General features: G+C 39.0%; 1 protein-coding gene across 4 annotated transcripts in view; it reads right to left on the bottom strand.

The window, feature by feature from the left end:
* Positions 1-21,974, bottom strand: part of scaper (S-phase cyclin A-associated protein in the ER) — a 219,691-nt gene that overhangs the window by 93,138 nt on the left and 104,579 nt on the right. For all 4 annotated transcript variants that reach the window (XM_005163154.6, XM_005163155.6, XM_005163156.5 and 1 more), the window contains one exon: positions 10,873-10,988. In XM_005163154.6, the coding sequence (XP_005163211.4) occupies positions 10,873-10,988 (116 nt within the window). The remainder of the gene's footprint in view (positions 1-10,872; positions 10,989-21,974) is intronic.

The following is a 21,974-nucleotide window of genomic DNA, read 5'->3' as shown; positions in this document are numbered from 1 at the left end:
AGGTGACGAGCAAATCCGTTTCCTGAGCGCCTGTCAAACAATCCCTCCTTTCACTGCAATCCAAATGACATTTAACTTGATTCTGCCGTTGATCTTTCTCGATATCCCGAACGACTCCATTCCACCCGCTGCTTCACAAAAGGCTGGGGCAAAAGTCGCTGTCACGCACCACACAGCCTGCACACACACACATGCGCGCAGATAATCATGCCACATAATGGCATCCTGAAATAAAACCGCTTGGAGAGAGACTGCGAGAAGCTTTCACTGGGCACATTTAGTCATCATGTGACACGGAGGTTGAGGTGACGAGCAGCGGCGCGTCGATGTGTTCACTTCCACTTCGAAAAGTGAGACAGCCAGAGTCCAGCAATCAGTTTAGCATCCGCAAGTGCTCCGAAATGTGTGCAGGACTCTGTGATTTCCTGTTCGAAAGGAGTAGTTTTACCAAGACATTTGTGAAACTCATTTAGGAGTGACCTGTGGACTTGTAAGCGAGTGTGTGTGTGAGGCTCTAGGGATGAGTGTGACTGGATTAAGCAATAGAAGAGTCTGTGCACTGACAGCAGTCTGGTCCGGAGCCCAGCTTACAAGCACTCCTCCTCAGCACTGACCCCTACTGGGACATCAGGGGGTTTGTCTGTTCATGGTTCTATTCACAAGAACCAAAATAGAGAGCTCTGAAGCAAATAAACTCCAGTAATGACTGTGCACTCTGAGAAATAAAGGTACAAAATCTGTCACTGGCAAAACAGCTTTTGAAAAGGTACATTTTTGTTCCTAACATCTGCTTAAAGGTACATATTAATACCTTAAATGTATACTTTGTCCTCATAGTAACTTAAAAGGTACAAAATTTTACCTTAAAGGTACAATGTCCACCTGTATGGTACAAAAGTGTACACCCAGTAACAGAGTTTGTACCTTTATTTCTGATTGTGTGAGAAGGTTATAAAAGTCTTGGATTTTTCAACAGTCTTAGTTTTAATTTTGTTTTAACTTTTTGTTTTGAAATTCAGCTAGTTTTAATTCATTTTTATAGTTTTATTTTCATTTTTATATGTTAAAATTGCTTAGTTTTAGTTTAGTTTTAGTTTTTAGTGTTAGTTTTATTTATTTATTTATTTTTTTGGTAAATTAGCATATTTGTTAGGTGCGAGATTCAAAATCATCAGAATAAATATTGTGTAATAAAAACTCAACTACTGATTGGCTACATTTTTTTGACACAACATCTTCACTATCCTGTACCCATGCTCAAATTCAAATACAACAGCCCACAAGATTAGGCAGCCTTTAGTAAAATATGTGTTCAAGACTGTTTCTGAGGTTAAATAATGTCATCATTTCAAATGATTCAGTTTGATTTGGTGAATTACACTGTAAAATAAAAAAAAGGTGCAATTTTACCCTTACCCTTAAAGACTAGCGAGTGGGTTTACGTTTAGGCTGTTGTATGAGTTTCCTGTGGCGGCTCACTATCCCTGGTTTACTCAAGCAAACAAAATGGCCTTCCTGCTCCAGACATCCGACCCCATTTCCTTCTTAGCCGTCGATTCCCTCCAAAACACTCAGCTCCGAGCCGCAGGGTTGCACAGGGACATTAGCGGAGCCTCGCTGTGGAATTAGCCCATTAATGTAATGCTAACAAGATGGAATCCTTCTCCCATGAGGCTAATATTACAGCGGCATCTCCGCGGTTCTTCTTTGTGAAAATCACTCAGCTTATCTGAAAGGAGGCGATCGATGCGCAGCATTACAGTAAATAGATAAACTAGCGTGGCTGTAAGGGTTAGCGTCTGAGCCGGCCATTATATCGCGCAGATGAGGAGGCATGATTAGCACGTATTTGCTAACGGCGTGCACTTCAGACACCTGGTGCCAGGGAAAATGCCCCTTCTGACAACAATTCATGAAGATGGATCGTCTTCCAGTGAATTAGCAGAGCTTGCAGTTTTAGAGGAAATTCAATCAATTGTAAGTCTGGTATTTAAAAGCAGTTTTCAGGTTCTTTGTTGACGAAATTTCCCAGTACACTACCTGACAAAAGTCTTGTCATGGATCCCAAGTGTAAGAGCAACGAATAATATCTTGACTTCGAGTTGATCATTTGGAAAAGTGGCAGGTTTTTTTGATGGTTCATCTGTTGAACTGCATCCCAATGATCACAAATGCTGCAGAAGGCCTACTGGAACCCGCAAGATTCTCACAGAAATCAGTCAAGTTTGGTGAAGGAAAAATCATGGTTTGGGGTTGCATTCAGAATAGGTCGTGCGAGAGATCTGCAGAGTGGATGGCAACATCAACAGCCTGAAGTACTGCATTAAGACGTTTGTGCTGCCCATTACATTACAAACCACAGGAGAGGGCGAATTCTTCAGCAGGTTAGCGCTCCTTCTCAGTGGTGTAGTCGAGGGCATAAGCACGTATACTCTGTATGCCTACACTGTAAAAAATGATGATCAATTAGTCCTGACAACATGTGTTTTAGATCATTGCAACTTATTAAACTAAGTTAATCATGTTCTAACTTCATTTTATAAGTTACGCAAGCTGTTTTAAGTTAGTTTAACATAATATAAGTTTAATAAACTCATAAGGTTAATTTGATCCAGCTTAAAAATTTAAGGCAACCAGGATTTTTTTGTGTACTTTTTTTTTTCCACGAGCTGTTTGGGTATTACGACTTCTGAGGATCAATAATTGCGTATATCCTCAGTATACTCAATATATTTGCGTCCCCTTTAAATGTATACAAATGTTTTTTTTTTTTTTTAACGTGCATCTTAATTGCAATTGGTGCATTCCCTGCAACCTGACGACCGCAGCAGCTGTGAGAGTTTCTTGAAGACGACAACAAGTCAACTGAATGATGTCTCGCTGAAACATTCAGGTACAATTATAAAACAGCATGGGCGTTGCTTTAGCCCCCTATATTTCTATTCAGTCCCTCTAAAAGTTTTGCGATTTCTCCATTAACTGTACACTAATAAATCATCGCCTCAGTCCACTTTAAAGCCAATCTCCAGGTCTTTTAGGGGCATAAATCATTAAATAGGATTAGACTATTAGCATCTTGCTTGAAAGTGGACAAATTGGTTGATTTATTTGTCATTTTTAAATGGATAGTTCACCCAAAAATGAAAATTTGTGATCATTTACTCAACCTTTGCTTGTTCCAAATCAGTTTGTCTTTTTTATTCTGTTAAAGCTGGAAACCTGTAACCATCGACTTCCATAGTATTTGTTTTTCCTTCTGTGGAAGTCAATAGTTACATATAACTTATGTTAAATAAATATATATAGCTAATGAGTCAAAGAAACATTGACTTTCGTTGTTTCTTTACCCACTCAATTTGGGTTGGGTGAGTAATAGTACAACACCTTTTTTTTTTAGGACTACACCTCTGCTCTCTCATACTTCAGCCTCCACATCAAAGTTCCTGAAAGCAATAAAGGTCAAGGTGCTCCAGGATTGGCCAACCCAGTCATGAACATTATTGAGCCTGTCTGGGGTAAGATGGAGGAGGAGGCATTGAAGATGAATCCAAAGACTCTTGATGAACTCTGGGAGTCCTGCAGGAACGCTTTATTTGCCATTCCAGATGACTTTAATAAGTGATTTGAGTCATGTCAGAGATGTATGGATGCAGTCCTCCAAGCTCATGATGGAGTGAGACACAATATTCATTCTGTCTCCACTGCAGCAGGACTTTATATTCTATACTGGACATAATTTCTGTAAGTGACAAGACTTTTGTCTCAGCAGAGTCAGACCTCAATGTCCTAATTAAAAATCAAGGCATGATCAGATGTTATTTTGGTCAAATAAGCGTAATCTAGAGGCCTTTACATTTCATATAAGCCACTTCTGACACCAAAACTTGGATAGACGACAAGACTTCTGTCAGGTAGTGTATGTGCTTATGATGACTTTTTTTGAAACTTTGTCTAATCCACATTTTTCCTACACTCCAAAACTTGTTTAAAAATTGTAAAATTAAAAAAAATATATTATGTGTTGAGACGACAAGAATTAATTGAGTTGGTGTAACTAACTGGTCAGAGGATGTTTATATCCCTGCATTCAATCTGTGGGATTGTTTTAAGAAGGAAAAACGTTGACAATAAAAGTAATCTTTGACATTTTAAATTAAGAAAAAGGATCTGGTGATACCTACAGTTGAAGTCAGAATTATTTGCCCCCCTGAATTATTAGCGCCTCTGTATATTTTTTTCCCTAATTTCTGTTTAATGAAGGGATGATTGTTTCAGCACATTTCTAAGCATAATAGTTTTAAAAACTTAATTCTAATAACTGATTTATTTTATCTTTGTCATGATGACAGTAAATAATATTTGACTAGATATTTTTCAAGACGCGTCTATACAGCTTAAAGAGACATTTAAAGGCTTAACTAGGTTAATAAGGTGAACTAGGCAGGTTAGGGTAATTAGGCAAGTTATTGTATAACAGTGGTTTGTTCTGTACATTATCGGGGGGAAAAATTAGCTTAAAGGGGCTAATAATTTTGTATCCCCAAAATGTGTTTTAAAAAATTCATAACTGCTTTAATTCTAGCTGAAATAAAACAAATAAGACTTTCTCCAGAAGAAAAAATATTATCAGACATACTGTGAAAATTTCCTTGCTCTGTTAAACATCATTTTGGAAATATTCAAAAGAGAAAAAAAATCAAAAGGGGGCTAATAATTCTGACTTCAACTGTACCTTTATTCCAGAACAGAACATCGTAATGGAATTTAAATAAGTGAATCATGCTCCTGTTGAATTGCAAACTTTATTTTTCATTAACTAACATTAACAAATATAAACAAATACTGCAAAACACGTATTGTCCATTATTTTATTCATGTTAGTAAATAAATTAACTAATACAACATTATTGTTCCCAGCTTTCATTATGTATACAAGTTATTTCAAGTGTAACCTTAGAATTTGAAGTGATTTGGTTTGTAATTTTGGTTGTTTTGAATGGACGTTTCCCAAATCGTAACTAATAATCTGAAACGAAATCATGCAGAAAAAGGCTAGATCTCCCAGAGAAAAAGAGAGAGCAGGCAGTGTTTGGGTTTAGAGGCACCTGGATCTCAATGCACAAACACACACAGGCGCGCACACACACACACACACACACACACACACACACAAACACGTCTTTAAGAAGGAATGATCTGAGCCCTTAAAGGTTATCAGAGGTTCAGCAGCGCATGACCTTAGGCCACAAAGACAGTGATAAGGCCAGAGATGGAGAGATTAAAGGGGAGAAACACAACTTAGGACACCACAAGAAAGTGAAAAAAGAACTGAACAACAACAACAACAACAACAACAACAAACGTGCTTCTCTGCACCATGGCTAAACACTGAGCAATTGCTTTAACAATTTTTGGAGTATGGCATGTTACTTCAGTATATAATATCTAATATAGTCATTTATTTTGTTTCCTACTTTTTGTAATTTCTCAATGTAATTTTTTCAATTTTAGGAATGTAGTATTTTTATTAAAGTATATATATAGTTTTAATAACTCATTACTCATTAGCATATGACGTCAGTCTTGTTATTGAATCTGCCACTATGCTGACACATAGGCATTTGTAGCTCCACCCTCTTTTGAAAAAGAGCACAATCTTATTTGCATTTAAAGTGACAGTCACCAAAATGGCACAATTAGGATCAAAGCCTAAAAAGAGCAGTTTCAAATAGTTATAAAGCCTTATCTGTGTGATATTTTGATCTAAGCACACTCTAGAAACATCAGAGATTTATTTTACATCTTGTAAAGAGAGGCACAATAAGTCCTAATTAAGAACCCAACAAAATTTAACAGCAACAACAACAACCGTGCTTCTCTGCAAACATGGCTAAACACTGAGAAACTGGTCTAACAATTTTTGGAGTATGGCATGTTACTTCAGTATATAATATCTAATATAGTCATTTATTTTGTTTCCTATTTTTTGTAATTTCTCAATGTAAATTTTTCAATTTTAGGAATGTAGTATTTTTATTAAAGTAGATATATAGTTTTAATAACTCATTAGCATATGACGTCAGTCTTGTTATTGAATCTGCCACTATGCTGACACGTAGGCATTTGTAGCTCCGCCCTCTTTTGAAAAAAAGCACAATCTCATTTGAATTTAAAGCGGCAGTCACCAAAACAGCACAATAAGGATAAAAGCCTAAAAAGAGCAGTTTCAAATAGTTATAAAGCATTATCTGTGTGATATTTTGATCTAAACACACTCTAGAAACATCAGAGATCTATTTTACATCATGTAAAGAGAGGCACAATAAGTCCCCTATAAGAACCCAACAAAATTCAACAACAACAACAACAACCGTGCTTCTCTGCACCATGGCTAACACTGAGAAACTGGTCTAACAATTTTTGGAGTATGGCATGTTACTTCAGTATATAATATCTAATATAATCATTTATTTCATGTAGCTCCACCCTCTTTTGGAAAAAAAACACAATCTCATTTGAATTTAAAGCGACAGTCACCAAAACGGCACAATTAGGATCAAAGCCTATAAGGGGCAGTTTCAAAGAGTTATAAAACACTATTTGCATGATATTTTGAGCTGAAACTTCACAAACACACCCTAGAAACTAGACTAGACTTATTGTACATCTTGTAAAAAGGGGCATAATAGGTCCCCTTTAAGTCTCAACTCCAGCTTATTGTGAAGGATTAAAAAAAAAGAGTGAAGTGGTCCTATTCCATATAGAAATTTGGTTTTGAAATGACATCAGCAAGTAAATAATGACCAATTTTGCTTTTATTTTTGATCTTTTGGGTGAACTAATCCTATAATCAAACACAATACAGTTTGGACCTCTTCAAAAACTGAAGTTCATAAAAATTCATTACAATATTAAAGCCTGCTTCAGATTTTCCGAAATTAATGACTGAACGACAAGGAGACGCGGAGAACGAGAGTGAGAGTAAGAGAGAGGGAAGAAAAAAAGAAATCGATAAACACTAGATGGCCTGTAAAAGCATTATAAATATAAGTAGCATTTCTCCATTAAGGGAGATTTGGAAAACAGCAAATGCTAATGAGGAAGGCAAAGAGGCTATTGAAGTCCATTAGGAGCTCTCTCTAGTGAAAATCACCGCTCTCTGAGGTTATCAACTGGCCAACGCCACTAGATCCAGACCCACTATTCAAACCCCACTCCCATTTCCCACTGACGGATTGGACAAATGTGCTTTCTGCATGGCAGCGAGGGGGCCGGGGGGGGGGGGGGGGGGGGGGGGGGAGAGTGCAGAATGGATGACTCAAAAAGAAACGCTTTTTATTTTCCAAACAAGCAACATTTTTATTCATTATGAATTTATTGAGATGCGGAGAGAGAAGGGGAAATGACTTCACAGCTGAGCCGGAGTCACTTTGGGGGATTGGGAGGACAATACAAATCATGATCAGAAAATGACGAAATATTCGTACGCAAGCTAACAAGGAAGAAAAAAGCATGTTCATATAGGAAGTAATAAACATCATTTACATTTAAGTCTGACGGCAATTTCAATATGACTTTAAGCAATTTTTTCACCATCAGGGAAAACGGTAAGACGGCGAAAACATGATTTAAAAAAAAACAGCTCTAGAGGGAAAAGTGAGAGTCCCTTTTAGTTGATATTTCAGTTAATACCAGTTTAGAAGCTTTTATCTAGTATAAAGATTTATAAAGTTATTATCAGTGCACTGGATTTATCGGAATAACACAATTATTTTGTAGACATAAATAAATCTTATTTAATTTTCGTGGTTTTGAGGGCAGCAGACTTAGGAGAGTTCTTCCCTTTCCCCAGACACTTCCTCCAGCTCCACCGGGGGGATCCCGAGTCGTTCACAGCCTAGCCGAGAGACATAGTCCCTCCAGTGTGTCCTGGGTCTTCCCTGATGCCTCCTCCCATTGGGAAATGCCTGGAACACCTCTTTAGGTAGGCGTCCAGGAGGCATCCGATACACCCCGAGCCACCTCAGCTGACTTCTCTCGATGGGGAGGAGCAGTGGCTCTAGTCTGAGCTCCTCTCAGGTGACAAGAGCTCCTCACCCTATCTATAAGGGTGCACCCTGCCACCCTGTGAAGGAAATTTCGGCAGCTTGTATCTAAGATCTTACCCTTTCGGTCATGACCCAAAGCTCATGACCATAAGTGAGAGTCGGAACGTAGGGTCACCGGTAAATCAAGAGCTTTGCCTTTCGACTCAGATCCTTCTTTGCCACAATGGACAAATACATCGACCGCATTACTGCTGCTGCACCAATCTGCCTGTCGATCTCACGTTTCATCCCTCACTCACTCGTGAACAAAACCCCAAGTTAAATAAATAAATCAAACAGTGCTGAATCAACAGAACTAAAAAGTCATACTCAAGTAAAAGTAACCTTACTTTCCCAAAGATGTAGTGCAAGTAGAGTAACACTAGCCCAATAGCACTGAAAGCTGAATCCTGAACACATGATTGTGCACTAGACAACATCAGTACAATACATCATGTAACATTCACCAGAGATTAAGCCTTATAGAAGGGCTTTCCAAACCCCAAAATAACTCCAGTGACTCGCGACCCTCATTATGCTCAGAGATAGTTACAGACATACAGATATTCCACACAATGGTGCACACTCACCTATAGGAACTATATAAACACGAGCATACTAACAATGCAAAAAAGTGAACAGTCTAACAACCATATAATTATTTATAGTCATTACACATTTGTTTAATTTAATATTAATCGCCGTTGATGAGAATGGTGGGCTCAATGTTTACAGCACAAGACTGAGATTTTTGGTTGAATTTTGGAGACCGCCACTTGTAGATCATCCTCCTGTTCAGTCGTGGGCTTAATGTACGTGAGTGCGTAAAGGTGTCAAAGTTTAACATTGTGCCGTAAAATCAATCTGCCGCAATTAACACTGTTGCTGTGACGTTGATCTAGCGTAATAACCCCAGGGGTCGAACTACAATGGAAAAAACATTTAGAAGCAGAGTGAAGTTTATTCATAAACTAATTTCGAGAGGAGCACGTGATTATGATTGAACACGGCTGGTTCTGCATTAGCATGCATGATCCACCAATCAGGTCATTCCTAACCCACTATAAAGAGCCAGGGTTTTTTCACTACAGTCATCTTTGATTTGAAGAATCCCCCCTTCCACCCCTACCTCTTCACCTTTCCCTCCATAGGGCAGCACGGTGGCCCAGTGATTAGCACTGTCGCCTCACAGCAAGAACGTCATCGGTTCTAGTCCTTTAACTGGCCGGTGGTCGTTTCTGTGTGTAGTTTGCATGTTCTTCTCGTGGGTTTTCCCCGGGTCCTCCGGTTTCCTCCCACATTCCAAAAACATGCACAACAAGTAAATTGATAAATCTAAATTTTGCACTACAGTTAATCTCTCACCATGAAGCATATATTTTCATAGCATTCAATTTTTAGTCATCAGTTTTTATCAAGGGGGAGTTGTCGAGATCTACCTGAGCTCAAGGCTCCCTCTCGCCCTCCAAACGGGAGGGAGCCCAGGGCTCAAGATCCTTTGAGCTCAGGGCTCTCTCCCGGGACAGCATGCCAAGCTTGCTTATAATCAATCATCAGCTAAGTGTGAACTCTTGAATTGCTTTTTATTTGCATGTTTTTATAATGTAACCATTTTAATGTACCTATAAAAATATATATGAAATATATTATAAGTTAAAAACTACTTTTTTTCTGTAGGTTACGGATAAAATACGGTAATTCGAGAATTTTGGAAATCACCAAGTGTTACGACTGAAGTTTATTTATTTATTATTGTGGATTGTACTCTGTCTTTATCTTTTGTCCCACCTTCTTGTTGTTTTTCTGTTGTCTCATAGGCTCCCATACCGGCGTGATTCCCTGTTCTGATTGGCTGCTGGTCTCAAAAGCCTGTATATAAGGGAGCTTCCGGCAGGGTTCAGAGAGCTCATTTTTGTGCGTTCGGTGTTTGGAGCAGAGCTCCTGGGTTTCCCTCACCCCTCCGGCCGACGACCAAAAACCAATATTGTACTGATGACCATCATACGTTAAAATATTTTTGAGAGTTTGAGCGTGTAGGGGTGACCTGCCTATTTATTTGATTACTTTGTTTATGTTTAGGGAGTAGGGTAAGCTTTATGTATTTTTCTTTAAATAGTAATAAGTAATTTAGTGGATTTACTTTATAGATTCTTTTGTTTGTTATTTTGGCCTGTGGTCACCCTGAAGAAATGCTCATTTATATTAACCACATTTTTCTATAATAAATCTATCCATATATACTCTCAACTGAGTGTGTGAGTTTGGTTGTCGACCGAAGGCAATCTTTTGCTTTAAGTTTGGTTTTGTTTGGGAAATCCACCACCCCAACACATTTGTTTTTTCTTCGTTTATTATGCCCTTTTTGTTTCCCCTAGACTTGGGGCGTAATACCAAGTGATCCCTTGCATTGTCTCATGACCCCCACTTTGAGAACCACTAGGTTATAGTAAGTAATTTAAAAAGAAGGGTAATTTGTTGATGTCTGCCATACTCTGAACAGCCAATGATATACTAATTACTGCACAAAGGTATGCAATTACATATTTTGACAGGCATGTAGGACAGCCAATCGTAATATTCGGACCAAACATTCTGATTGGACAAACTTCTCTTAATCTTAAACCTTCTACGGAATATCAAAACTAAATACATTTGGACCACTTCATTCAGGATGTGAAGAGACCTTCAACTAGCATATCATAAATCGCTTCTGACGACAATCACCTAGTTAAAATTGAACGCCTATTAAAAAAATCTAAGTGTGTAACTTTGTATTGGTACTCACTTGAGTGGAATACGTGGGACGGCGGTGGGACTGGAGATGGCGGTGACAACTTGAAGGATTTGCTCCAGAGCAGACAAACCCCCTCCTACTTGAAACGCTACCTGATCAGCATTATTCTGAAAAAGAGTGATGGAGACAACAGAGAGAGACAGTCACAAAAATGGAGAGGCGAGCAGACTCAAGTGTCACATTGTTTTGGCTTTGCGGGTATCCTCTCGTTGCCCACCTCCTGCTACATAGAGGGGAGCCGAAGTGAAATCTGAAACAAAGCGATCCCCAAAGAATTCCTGCTAAATCTCAAAAGTGCACAACCCTTCCCAGCCCCCCTACAGCAACCAAAAACCAACACAGGACAACAAACGCACATATCTGCACACAAAGCAGGGGTGGTCTGGTTTGACAAAGAAGGGCTTAGGGAATACAAAGAATGAGTCAAAATTTTGACTGGACCTGAAACACTTTACGTCACAAATTTACTTGAGCTTAAAGTGTGGTTGGGTCAAAATATATATATAGCATTTATGTACAAAAACGAAGCTGAACTTCCAAACCAATGTTTTATTTGACAACTTCAAATAAATGCGGTGTGATCATGTAAAAGGCATTAAACAACATGCTCAACTATATAGTCAATTTTCATATGAATAGCATTTTGAAAACGGCAAACTGGACAAATAAAAAAATCGAAATAAGTTATGACTAGGGTTGTAACAATATACCGGTATGACGGTCTACCACGATTTGAACGTGCACGATTATCATACCATGAACAATTGCATATCAACGGTTTTAACCCTTAAAGACAGAGACAGCCGCCCGCGGCTAAAAATAAGTATTGCTCTTAAATGTTTAATAACTTTTGATCCGCTGATCCGATTCATACAATTCAAAGATTGGCATAAAGAAGAGAATCTTTCCTTTCCAGTGCTGTATCACATAACATTCGCGGCTCCGGAGGCTCCGGAATCAGTGCGGTTACGTCATCAAAATTTGACAACGCTGATTTGACAAAGAAACGCTCGTCACTGTGTCTCCGGAAAAACCAGACACGATACATTGATGCATTGTCCCTCCTCCATGCCCAGATTGGTTCAAACTCGCTATATCACAACCAATAAGCATAGGTTTCGCTTTTGTTTGTGGACCAAGCTTTTTGAACAACACAGAATGAGAGATAGGCATACATTTATGCGTGGCTAAATAAAACGCAAAAAAAAAGTTTTGCATGAAATAATTCTCATACTAAGTACTTTTGCATGCACAGCAGCACAGAAGCATGACAAAACAGTGACACAGCAAAGACGAACTGCTGCTCTTGCTGTTTTCAAAAGACGCAAATGAAGGTGCAGCTGTTTGTCTGCATTACAGACAACCATATCCAAATCCATATCCACAGACAACCATATCCATGCTGGCACATAAAACCTAAGGATGTTCCATATTGAATCTAGTTTCGTTATGTAACTACTTATAGTACAGTAAATATTTATATCTATTTTTTTACTGAGGATTTGCACCATGTTTATTTGGACTTTATTTGGACTTTGACACATTATTTATTATTTTCTTATTTTTTTATTTGTTCATTGTAAGTGGTGTTGTTTATAGTAACTGAAAATATATTATTTGGAAAAAGTCAAATTTGCTTCACTGTTCTATTATTTTGTAACATTTGTAACATACCGTATACCGCAAAACCGTCAAACCGTGGTATTGTTTTAGACGATTATCATACCGTAAAAAAATTCATACCGTTACAACCTTAGTTATGACATTGACGTATTTGAAGTTATTTCAGGATTTCCCAATTTTAAGGAGAGGGGAGGTTCAAATGCAGCTTTCAGATGTTGGTTATCATAGATACCAGTTGTAAAACTTTTAAGAGGAGGGTCAACCAAACTGTGCCTGAAACTCATACGGAGCGAATGGGCGTCTTTGAGTAAGACGAGACGTAAAACAGTCATTTAACTGACATGCTTCTCAAATCAAACTGTTTACGGAGGGGACATTTTTACTTGCATCATAAAATTCTTTAAAGTTCAAAGTGGAAGCCCTTTAAATGAGTCATACTCTTTAGAGTCAGAATTCCCCAGCTTCTTAACTTTAAGTAAAGGAAGTAAGTGCCTCAGAGGTTGGCGATGAGTTCGACCCCAATGTTGCCACGAAGCAACACATAAATCAGCATCTCTGAATTTGAAAGCGACATCGGTTGAGTCGTTTATTTGCAAGATTGGAGAGAACAGAAGAGGGGAAGAGAAGAGAAAACGTTGCACCTACTCCATATAATGAGGTCAGATTCTCATACTCTGTGTGACAGCAGTCAAAGTCAGATGTTTTTGTTCAGGAGATGGCGGAGGCTGCCAACAAGCCTGAACATATTGAGCAGCAAACAGAGGAAGCGCTTTGCAAAATTACATATAAGCTCCTCTCCTGTCAATCACAGGTGCCGCCAAAGAGTCATTCCTGGAGATCCGGTGGCAAAGAGACGGTTGAACCCCTGCCAGGGTTAAGAGATTGGAACAAGCTTGTTGTCAGGTACACCAAAGGTGGAGCACGCTTGAACAGCGGCTGGGATTAAGAAAAGCTCCCTGACAGCGCCGTGAAGATGGACGTGGTGCCTCAGTGCCTATATCGTGAGGACGAACCCAGGTCGCAACAGTAAATCAAGTTGCTTCGCAACATAGCCATTAGCACATTTCTGTCAAAACCCCAAGTTCCAAGAGGCTTGGCCGCTCATGGTGGCCTATTTATGAGGCATTTGGAGGAGTTAGCTGGGGTCTGTGTGGCGATGGCGTGTAGAACTCAGTCCAGCGGGAGGTGTCTCACCTTGCCCTGTCTGGCGTATTGATAGATCCCTACGTCGAGCAAAGTACCTGGAATCTGGAGGAGTTCAAGAAAGGGATTGTAGATGAGATAAGCATCTGATTGTGAGGATGTAAAGAGTTTAACAACATGCATGCCAAGCAAGGGATCTAATTAATACAAGGTGGAAAGCAAGGATAAAGGTCTTGTTCAGGCCCTTAACCGAAAATGAAAAGTATGTGGAGTAACTTACATGCTCATATGCTATTGTGCACTTTTGCAGTTACCAAAACTGCAACTTTAACATGCTGCCAGGGGCTTCCCATTCTCAGTAGAGTCATCTGGCATTGATATGTCTTTTCGGCAGGCCATGTCAGATGAGCAATGCAAATGTTTATTTATTTGCGACTAGCATGATTCCGCAACAGCAGGAATATTGTGTTAACATGCCATCTGCATCTTAACATAACTAAGAAAAGACTTTGTAATTGTCTGGCAACAGAACAATATATTTCAATGCCACTTATAAACAACTAAGTGGAAGAAACATGGTAACACTTTATAATAACTACACACTATAAATCATTTATTAAGCATTAGCAAATAGTGAATTCATTATCTGTTATTAATTAACTCTACTTTAATAAGCGTTAGTAAACAGTTTATAACTGCTGCTACTAATGCTCTATTCTTGACTTATAAGCACCTATATAATGTGCTTAATAATTGTATTTTCATACTCTGTTAATGATTTATTTTTCATTACTAAATTAAGTATCGCATTATTTACAAACCAGTTGTATTTAAGAGTAGTTGAGGCTTTTTAGGATCATTCAGAATGAGTTAGTAAATGATTAATAAACTATTGAAATCAACACTTGTATATCTAATTTTTCAGGCATATACTAATAGTTAATTAATATGGTAATAAATGCTTTATTAACTCAACTTCATGCAGTTTTGTGACCTAATCTAAAGTGAGGACTGCTCATGCTTTATAAATCCTTTATAAATGACAAATAAAGGCTCAATTAAATTCCAAACAGGAAAAATGACATTATTCATTCCTATTAATTTACAGATACACAGATGAAACTGTGCTTCAAATAAAAAATAAATCTTTGCAAGCTTATCTAAAATAAAATCACTGTAGAGTTTATTATTAAAATTATTATATTGTTGTTGTTTTATACAGTTTTATGTTGTATGTCCTGTTATTCAGCAATGTTTAAACTTTACAGTAATTTTACTTTTTAGAAAAGATTGCAAAGATTATTGTTCATTTGATTCTAAGCCTTTAATAGTCATTTATAAGGCATTTATAAAGCATGAATAGTCCCCACTTTAGATTAGGTAAAAAACTGCATGAAGTTGAGTTAATATAGCATTTATTACCATATTAGTTAACTATTAATATGCCTGAACAATAAGATATATAAATGTTGATTTTAATAGTTTATTAATCATTTACTAACTCATTTTGAATGATCCTAAAAAGCCTCAACTACTCTTAAATACAACTAGTTTGTAAATAATGCGATAGTTAATTTAGTAATGAAAAATAAATCAATAACGAAGTATGAAAATACAATTATTAAACACATTATATAGATGCTTATAAGTCAAGAATAGAGGATTTGTAGCTGCAGTTATAAACTGTATACTAAGGTCTATTAATGTAGAGTTATTGCTTAACAAATAATGAATTCACTAGATGCTAATGCTTAATAAATGATTCATAGTGTGTAGTTATTATAAAGTGTTACCAGAAACATTCATGCAGACTGAGCCTAATGAATATAAAACAACTGTTTTCTAAACTGTACATTAAAATGGCTAAAGTTATTTGAGTATGAAAGCAGCATGTAATAGAGTTAGTTACACGCCCTAAATAAAGCTACCTACTGCACACTCATCATGAACTTGCCAATGATACTATATATTGATGTTAAACATCAAGGCAAGACTATAATATGACAAAACATCACTTGACAGGTCAAATACAAAACAGTTCAGAAGTGACGTGCAAAGCTGGTACTAATTCCCAATTCTAGTGCTGTTGTATTTGCCTGGTGTGCCACCCTGCTTCAAAAAACACTCTACTGACAATATAATAGGATGAGAGTCTGTACTTTCAACTCAAACAGAAGACCTGAAAACAGATCAGATGCTTACAGCGAAAGGAAGGGGGCAAATTATATGGCCTCAGCAATCTTATCCAATTACTAACAAGAGTGGCCATTTTAGACGAGGCAAATCAAAGGGCCAGACAGCTGTGTTTCCCGTTGGTGGACCAGGACAAGGGTACGGGTGTGGGGTAAACATTAAGTGGAAGGGAGGGCTGGATGTGTCTGCGTGTTCACCTCCTACAAACCACTCTAATTAGCCAACATGAAATGTCAGGGGGAGGGGAACACTCCGAAAATGCTGCATCCCCCTTTTTGCAACAGATGGAGAACAACTGGCTGGGGCATTCTTTGACGAAGGGGTTCACTAAGGTTCCGTCTTAGGCCCATCCATCTTTTGGCAAGAGGCGCAGTGATGTGAACATCCCCCCCATTGGTTACTGCGACAGCTCCAAATCTCAGAATGAATAAGAGCACTGGCCTGCAGACGAGTGTAGAAACTAGTATAGAAATAAACATAGTTCCCTGAAGAGGACTCTCATTAAAAGAAAAGGAGCTGTAAACCACTTCAAGAGTACTGTAAGCAGTAACACAGTTTAATAGCACAGATTCAAGTATGTAGATCGTTTTAAAAGGAAGTGTTCAAAGTGAACCAACTGTTCAATTTGAAAACAATTATCAAAAGAAACCCATTGGATGTTTAGTGATGTAAAATCAGTAAGAAAACTACTGTAAACCCGTCGCATGAAGCTAATTCTGGAGAAAAGAAATTGGCAAGTTTATTCATCATGTGCTTCTTTTAACCTCTGACCAAGAACATTAAAAAGGTACAAAACATTATAAGTTCAATTATCGAGCAGATATCAAAAATCAGCCACCCGAGGGCATTTCTATCCACCACGGATTTCTGACTCTTCTAATAGCTGTCTTCATGCCCATTCAAACATGCACCTGAGGGGAAACATGAATCCTCTACTCTCTTACAGTCACAAGCAACAGCCAAGTGGAACAAAAGAATTACCAGGCAATTAGGGTTTGAAAATTACCTTACTGACAGCACACAGTGAAGGAATGCAAAAACTATGTCCATGTTTTTTTTTTTTAAACTCTCTTGCTAATTCCTAAAGCTCGACCTGTCCCTCAACAGCAGAGAGGCAACACCCGATCACCTCACACATCTTTATGAAGAGGCTTGTTGAAAAATGTAGTTCTTGTCATACATTTCAATGATCCTAAAACCAACATTTGCAACCTCAAAAACCAACCAACAACGAAACAATAAAAGACTAGAAAAAATAAACACGCAAGATTAAATATATAAAGATTTTTTTGTATATTTGTTTAGGCAAAGCCAAGAACATTCAAAAATAAAAAGTACTCTTGTACATAAGCACTCCAACACTACATTTTAGACATTAACAATTCATTGTCTTAGAGTTTCTTCTAATAAATCTGAGGGCCATCTTCCAGCCTTAACCACGGCGAATGAAGCTCTGCGCAAGACTTTTGGCCAGCGGAGAAATTAAAATGGTCGTGCCCAACTGAGTCTGGTTCCCTCAAGGTTTTTTTTCTTCACTCCCATCAGGTGAAGTTTTTTTTCCCTCTCCGCTATCGCCACTGCCTCGCATGGTTCAGGATTGGTAGAGCTACGCATCGATGAATTGGCTCTTCAGTGTTTGAACTCTCAGTAATGATTAAATCACACTGAACTGAGCTAAACTGAACTGAACTGAACTTAAACACTAAAACCTGAACCACACTGTTCCAGTTACTATGACCATTTATGTGAAGCTGCTTTGACACAATCTACATTGTAAAAGCACTATACAAATAAAGCTGAATTGAACTGAATTAAATTGCAGAGTTGAATCATGTGTGTTAGGGAAACTGGGATCCAGTGCTCCAGATAATATAGCAATTAGCCAAATGTACAGTATAGAAAGAGTCAAAAGACTGGCTAGCTAATGGACTGCATAGTAGACCTCACCTAATGCTTAATGTTCGCACCACACAGACAGTCAATCACTAGTCTTCATCACTCTGAAGTAAGTCTTCAGCCAACATTTGCTGAACTCTTTTTCCACATCAGGTCATCAAACATGGATTGAGGGCAAGTACAATGCAGTAACAGTCCCCTGGTGGCCTTTCCAACATCTTTAGGCCTCTTGATCAAGTAGAGCAAACCAGCAGTTGACTACCATTTCTCCACCCAAGGTCATCAAACAGGGGTTGAGGGCAAGCACACTGTAGGAAGGGTCCCTTGGAACTTCTTCCCACATCCTTTGGCCTCTTGATCAGGTACTGAAAATCACCAGTTAGCCACCATTTCTCCGCCCTAGATCATTGAAAACAAAAAGTCTGAGGGTAAGTACAATTCAGGCAGGGTCCCTTGGCGCCTTTTCCCACATCCTTGGGCCTCTTGATCAGGTACAGCGAGCCACCAGTTGGCCACCAAGGGGAGCCAACCCCTGACAGCTGGCAAATGAAAATGTAAATACTGGCTGGCCCAGCAGGCCCTGAATGTTCCTGACAGTCCCTCAAGTGTCATAAAGGCCGTCGATCTTGGCCTGGTTTTTATTTGAAAGCAGTGACAAACACTCCCTGGCAGAATGTAAATACGTGAGCTCATTCGGCTAAGGTAAAATAGCACAGATCAGAGGAAAAAGAAACTCCCCTGAATGACAAGAAGGGAAAAAGGGCTCTTCGATCAGCCAGTTCTCCTGGAGACAACCCGAAACCTGGTTTGACACAAAATAAACCATTAGAGGGCTCAGAGGGAGAGGCGGGCAAAGGTCGGAGACTGTGCCCAAGCAAAGTCAGCATGAGGAAATAGGAGTGGGGGAGGCCGCACTGCTTGAGGGGCTAGAAGGGGCGCAGAGAGTCGGTGTTGTTGGAGGAATTAGTGGAGAAAGTGGAGACTGAATCAGATATGGGTATGAGAAAAAAAACAAATCTGTAGGTGAGTCAGTGACATGAGAGATGCTTGTTAGGTCAAATAATGTAAACGTTCTTGACTCGATGTGATGCTAGGGGGGAGAGCTGTACGCCAACTCCCAATGAAGGAGACGGGTATTTATTTGACTTTGTCCTGGGATTAGAGGCGGAACTGCTCGACAACTAGGGTTCACAGACCTGCCCGATTTTGGTGGCGTGCAGACCTACCTGGACATAGGAATCCATGGATGTGACTGACAGTCTAAATGAAGTCCAGAAATTGTACTCTTAAAAGAGACTCTTATTCCCAAAAGGCTACAAGAAAGAGCCTGAGGAGTTGACATTTCCACAAGCACTTCACCGTTCCAGCGACTTGGAAAAACAAAAACGGCGGGAGTCCTTTAAACCGGAGTCTCTGTGGAAATCTCCAGAGCGAGTTTGTGTAGGAGGCCTTGGGGACAGAACGCAAGAAATGTACTCAAGTTCTTGATAGAAGCTGTCACTCAGAGACACTTCTGGGCTGATCTGAGAAAATCGGTTCAACTGAATGTCGAACGTGTTGGTTATATTATCAGTGTTAAGTTACTGTAGACCTACCTTGCTAGATATCTAAATAAACATGTTGTTAAAGAAATGATGGGTCAATGTCAACTCAAAAGGATAGTTCACGCAATAAAAAAAAATAGAAATTTACTCAGTACTTACTTAACACCAAGAGGTCCCATTATACTTTTCTTTTTGTTTTGTTTACATGAACACAAAATAAGATATTTTGAAGAATATTGGAAATAGTAAACCACTGACATCCTCAGTAGAAAACACAAATACTATGAAAGTCTAACAGAATAAAATAAACTTACAAAGATTTGTGGCAAGTGAAGGGTAAATAATGACAGAATGCAAATTTATGAGAGAACTATCCAATTAAATGTGTGTTCACTTTACTGGTGGCACTCCAGAACTGATATGAATTTTAAGTGGCATTTGAGTATGAAAAAACAACAATAGTAAATGTAATAAAAATGGCATAAACCATCTTAAATTATCTCACAACTTTGAAGCATTTGAAACAATCCCTATCAATCAACACTTCACATTGTGAATGGGCTTTATTGCTGACGGTTGCATCCCCTTCGCTCTTCTCTAGCAGCTTATGCTCTCCTCTCCTCCCTCGGCCCTCCTCCTGCCCATTAGCTCAGCTTTACCACCCTCTTGTCTCCCTTACCTTTCTCCTTTCCTTTCAGAGAGACCATTAACAACCCACATCTCCTCCCACTGGTCAATACAGGCACACCATCAATGTACCATCCATCCACCCACTGAGACACACCCACCAAACCGCACATCTCTTTATTGACTGTATAACAGAAAAGCACCAAAACAAACAGTGAACGCCTTGTTTCATTACCAAAGTGATGTCACCGATCCATTTCTGTTTATTGATCTCTGTTGACCAGAGATTGGTCTCAGTGGTCAACTAACTGACAAGTCGTCCAACAACTGACTTGTTGATCAGTACAGTGTATAACAAGTGTGTGTGTGTGTGTTAATGTAATGCTTAAATCAGCCATGAATCATTTAGAATAACAAAATCCTCTGTTAACATTGTTGTTGCAGTTTACTTTAATTAGAGCAACCGGAGCTGGGGACACTTCTCAAAAGACATTACAATTTGAACGACATCTACGCGCTTAGGTTAGTCTGTTTTTCCTTATCCTGAGGTCTCCGTAATCCTGGACTAGGCCGCATCATGAGCTGATGCTGGGTGGCCATGGAGAAGTGGAGAGCATGAGATCGATTTCTGAAAGATCCCAGTGATGGACATTTCCCCGCATTGATCCAGTGGGCCAGCCTGAACAGCTGCTGGTGACCTACACACACCTGCAGCTTCTCCACAATGGACGTCCAGCGTTCTCCAGCCACCAGCGCCTAGACTGTAGAAAGATTGCAAAAATTTTGGCCAGAGGACAAATGGTCATGCCCAACTGAGCCTGGTTTCTCTCAAGTTTTTTTTTTCCCTTCACTTTCGGCAATTGGTGAAGTTTGTTCCTTGCCACTGTCGCCACTGCTTGCTTGGTTTGGCACTTGTGGATGGATTTGCTATTCAGTGTTTGCACGTTCAGCAGTGAAAATTAAACCACACTGAACTGAACTCTGAAAACTGGACTGACAAGGTTTCAATTGACCAGAACTTCTATGTTAATCTGCTTTGATACAATCTACATTGTAAAAGCGCTATAGAAATACAGATGATTTCGATTGAATTTTTGTGCGTGTACTGTTAAACACAAACACTTACTTTTTGAGCATTTGGAGTCTTCAAACTCCTAGTGAGTTGAGCTCTCAATGAAAGAGGCACAATTGCTAAATTGCACTATGCACGATAACTGACCTGCTTTAATGATCTTTACTGACTAACATTTTTAAAATATGTTGTGTACATGTCTGATGGGACCAAAATTATATATAATAAATAAGGGTGTCACGATCCTCCAAATCCTCGATTCGATTACATTTTTGATTCTAAAGGCACGATTCGATTTTCGATTATGAATAATTAATTAATTAATGACCAATTAATTACTTGTAGCCTACCGTTTAAACTACCTGACCTGCATAGTCTTTGTTTTACCCATAAACTAATACAGTAAATGAATAAAGGCAAGATACACACATAATTACCACCTGTCAATCACTTTTTCTGCGGGACTCGTGAATAGGCAGTGATCTGTGTTGTTATAATGGCGGCGGTAAAAAAGGTGCACAACCAACTGAAACCAGCCAACAGTATCTGAGTTGTTCGCTAAAATGACTAAGTACAAGTGAGTGAAAGATTGAAGCAGTCCTCTGACTGCCTGAACCTGCTGTCTTGAGCGCATGGCTGTGAGTGCGTCTGTGTCTGTGTGGTCACGTGATGGGCATTTTCAGAGGTAGAGAGGAGGGAGGGCTGCTCAGAAATGCTACACGCCACTGTGGATTAAATCGTTGTTGTTCTATAATGCCATTAAAAAACAAAGACAGTGTAAACAGGGCCTGAGTGTGTACTTTTCGCTAACGGATTTGCAACAGGGGCAGGCGGAGGATCGCGATGTCGGTGTTGTCTATCGGACGTACCGTACGTAATACGTGCATAGCAGAGCTTGAAAACTGTGCTTTTTTGTCGACAACACAAACGTTGTCAACATAACTCACTGGAACTCCAAAATGCTTCCACACCGGCGACTTCATTGTAAGAGGAGA

This window comes from Danio rerio, chromosome 25 (genome assembly GCF_049306965.1).
Source record: "Danio rerio strain Tuebingen ecotype United States chromosome 25, GRCz12tu, whole genome shotgun sequence".
In the NCBI taxonomy this organism is placed as follows: domain Eukaryota; kingdom Metazoa; phylum Chordata; class Actinopteri; order Cypriniformes; family Danionidae; genus Danio; species Danio rerio.
Note: the sequence above shows the minus strand (reverse complement) of the source record. Positions and strands in the feature narration are given on the sequence as shown.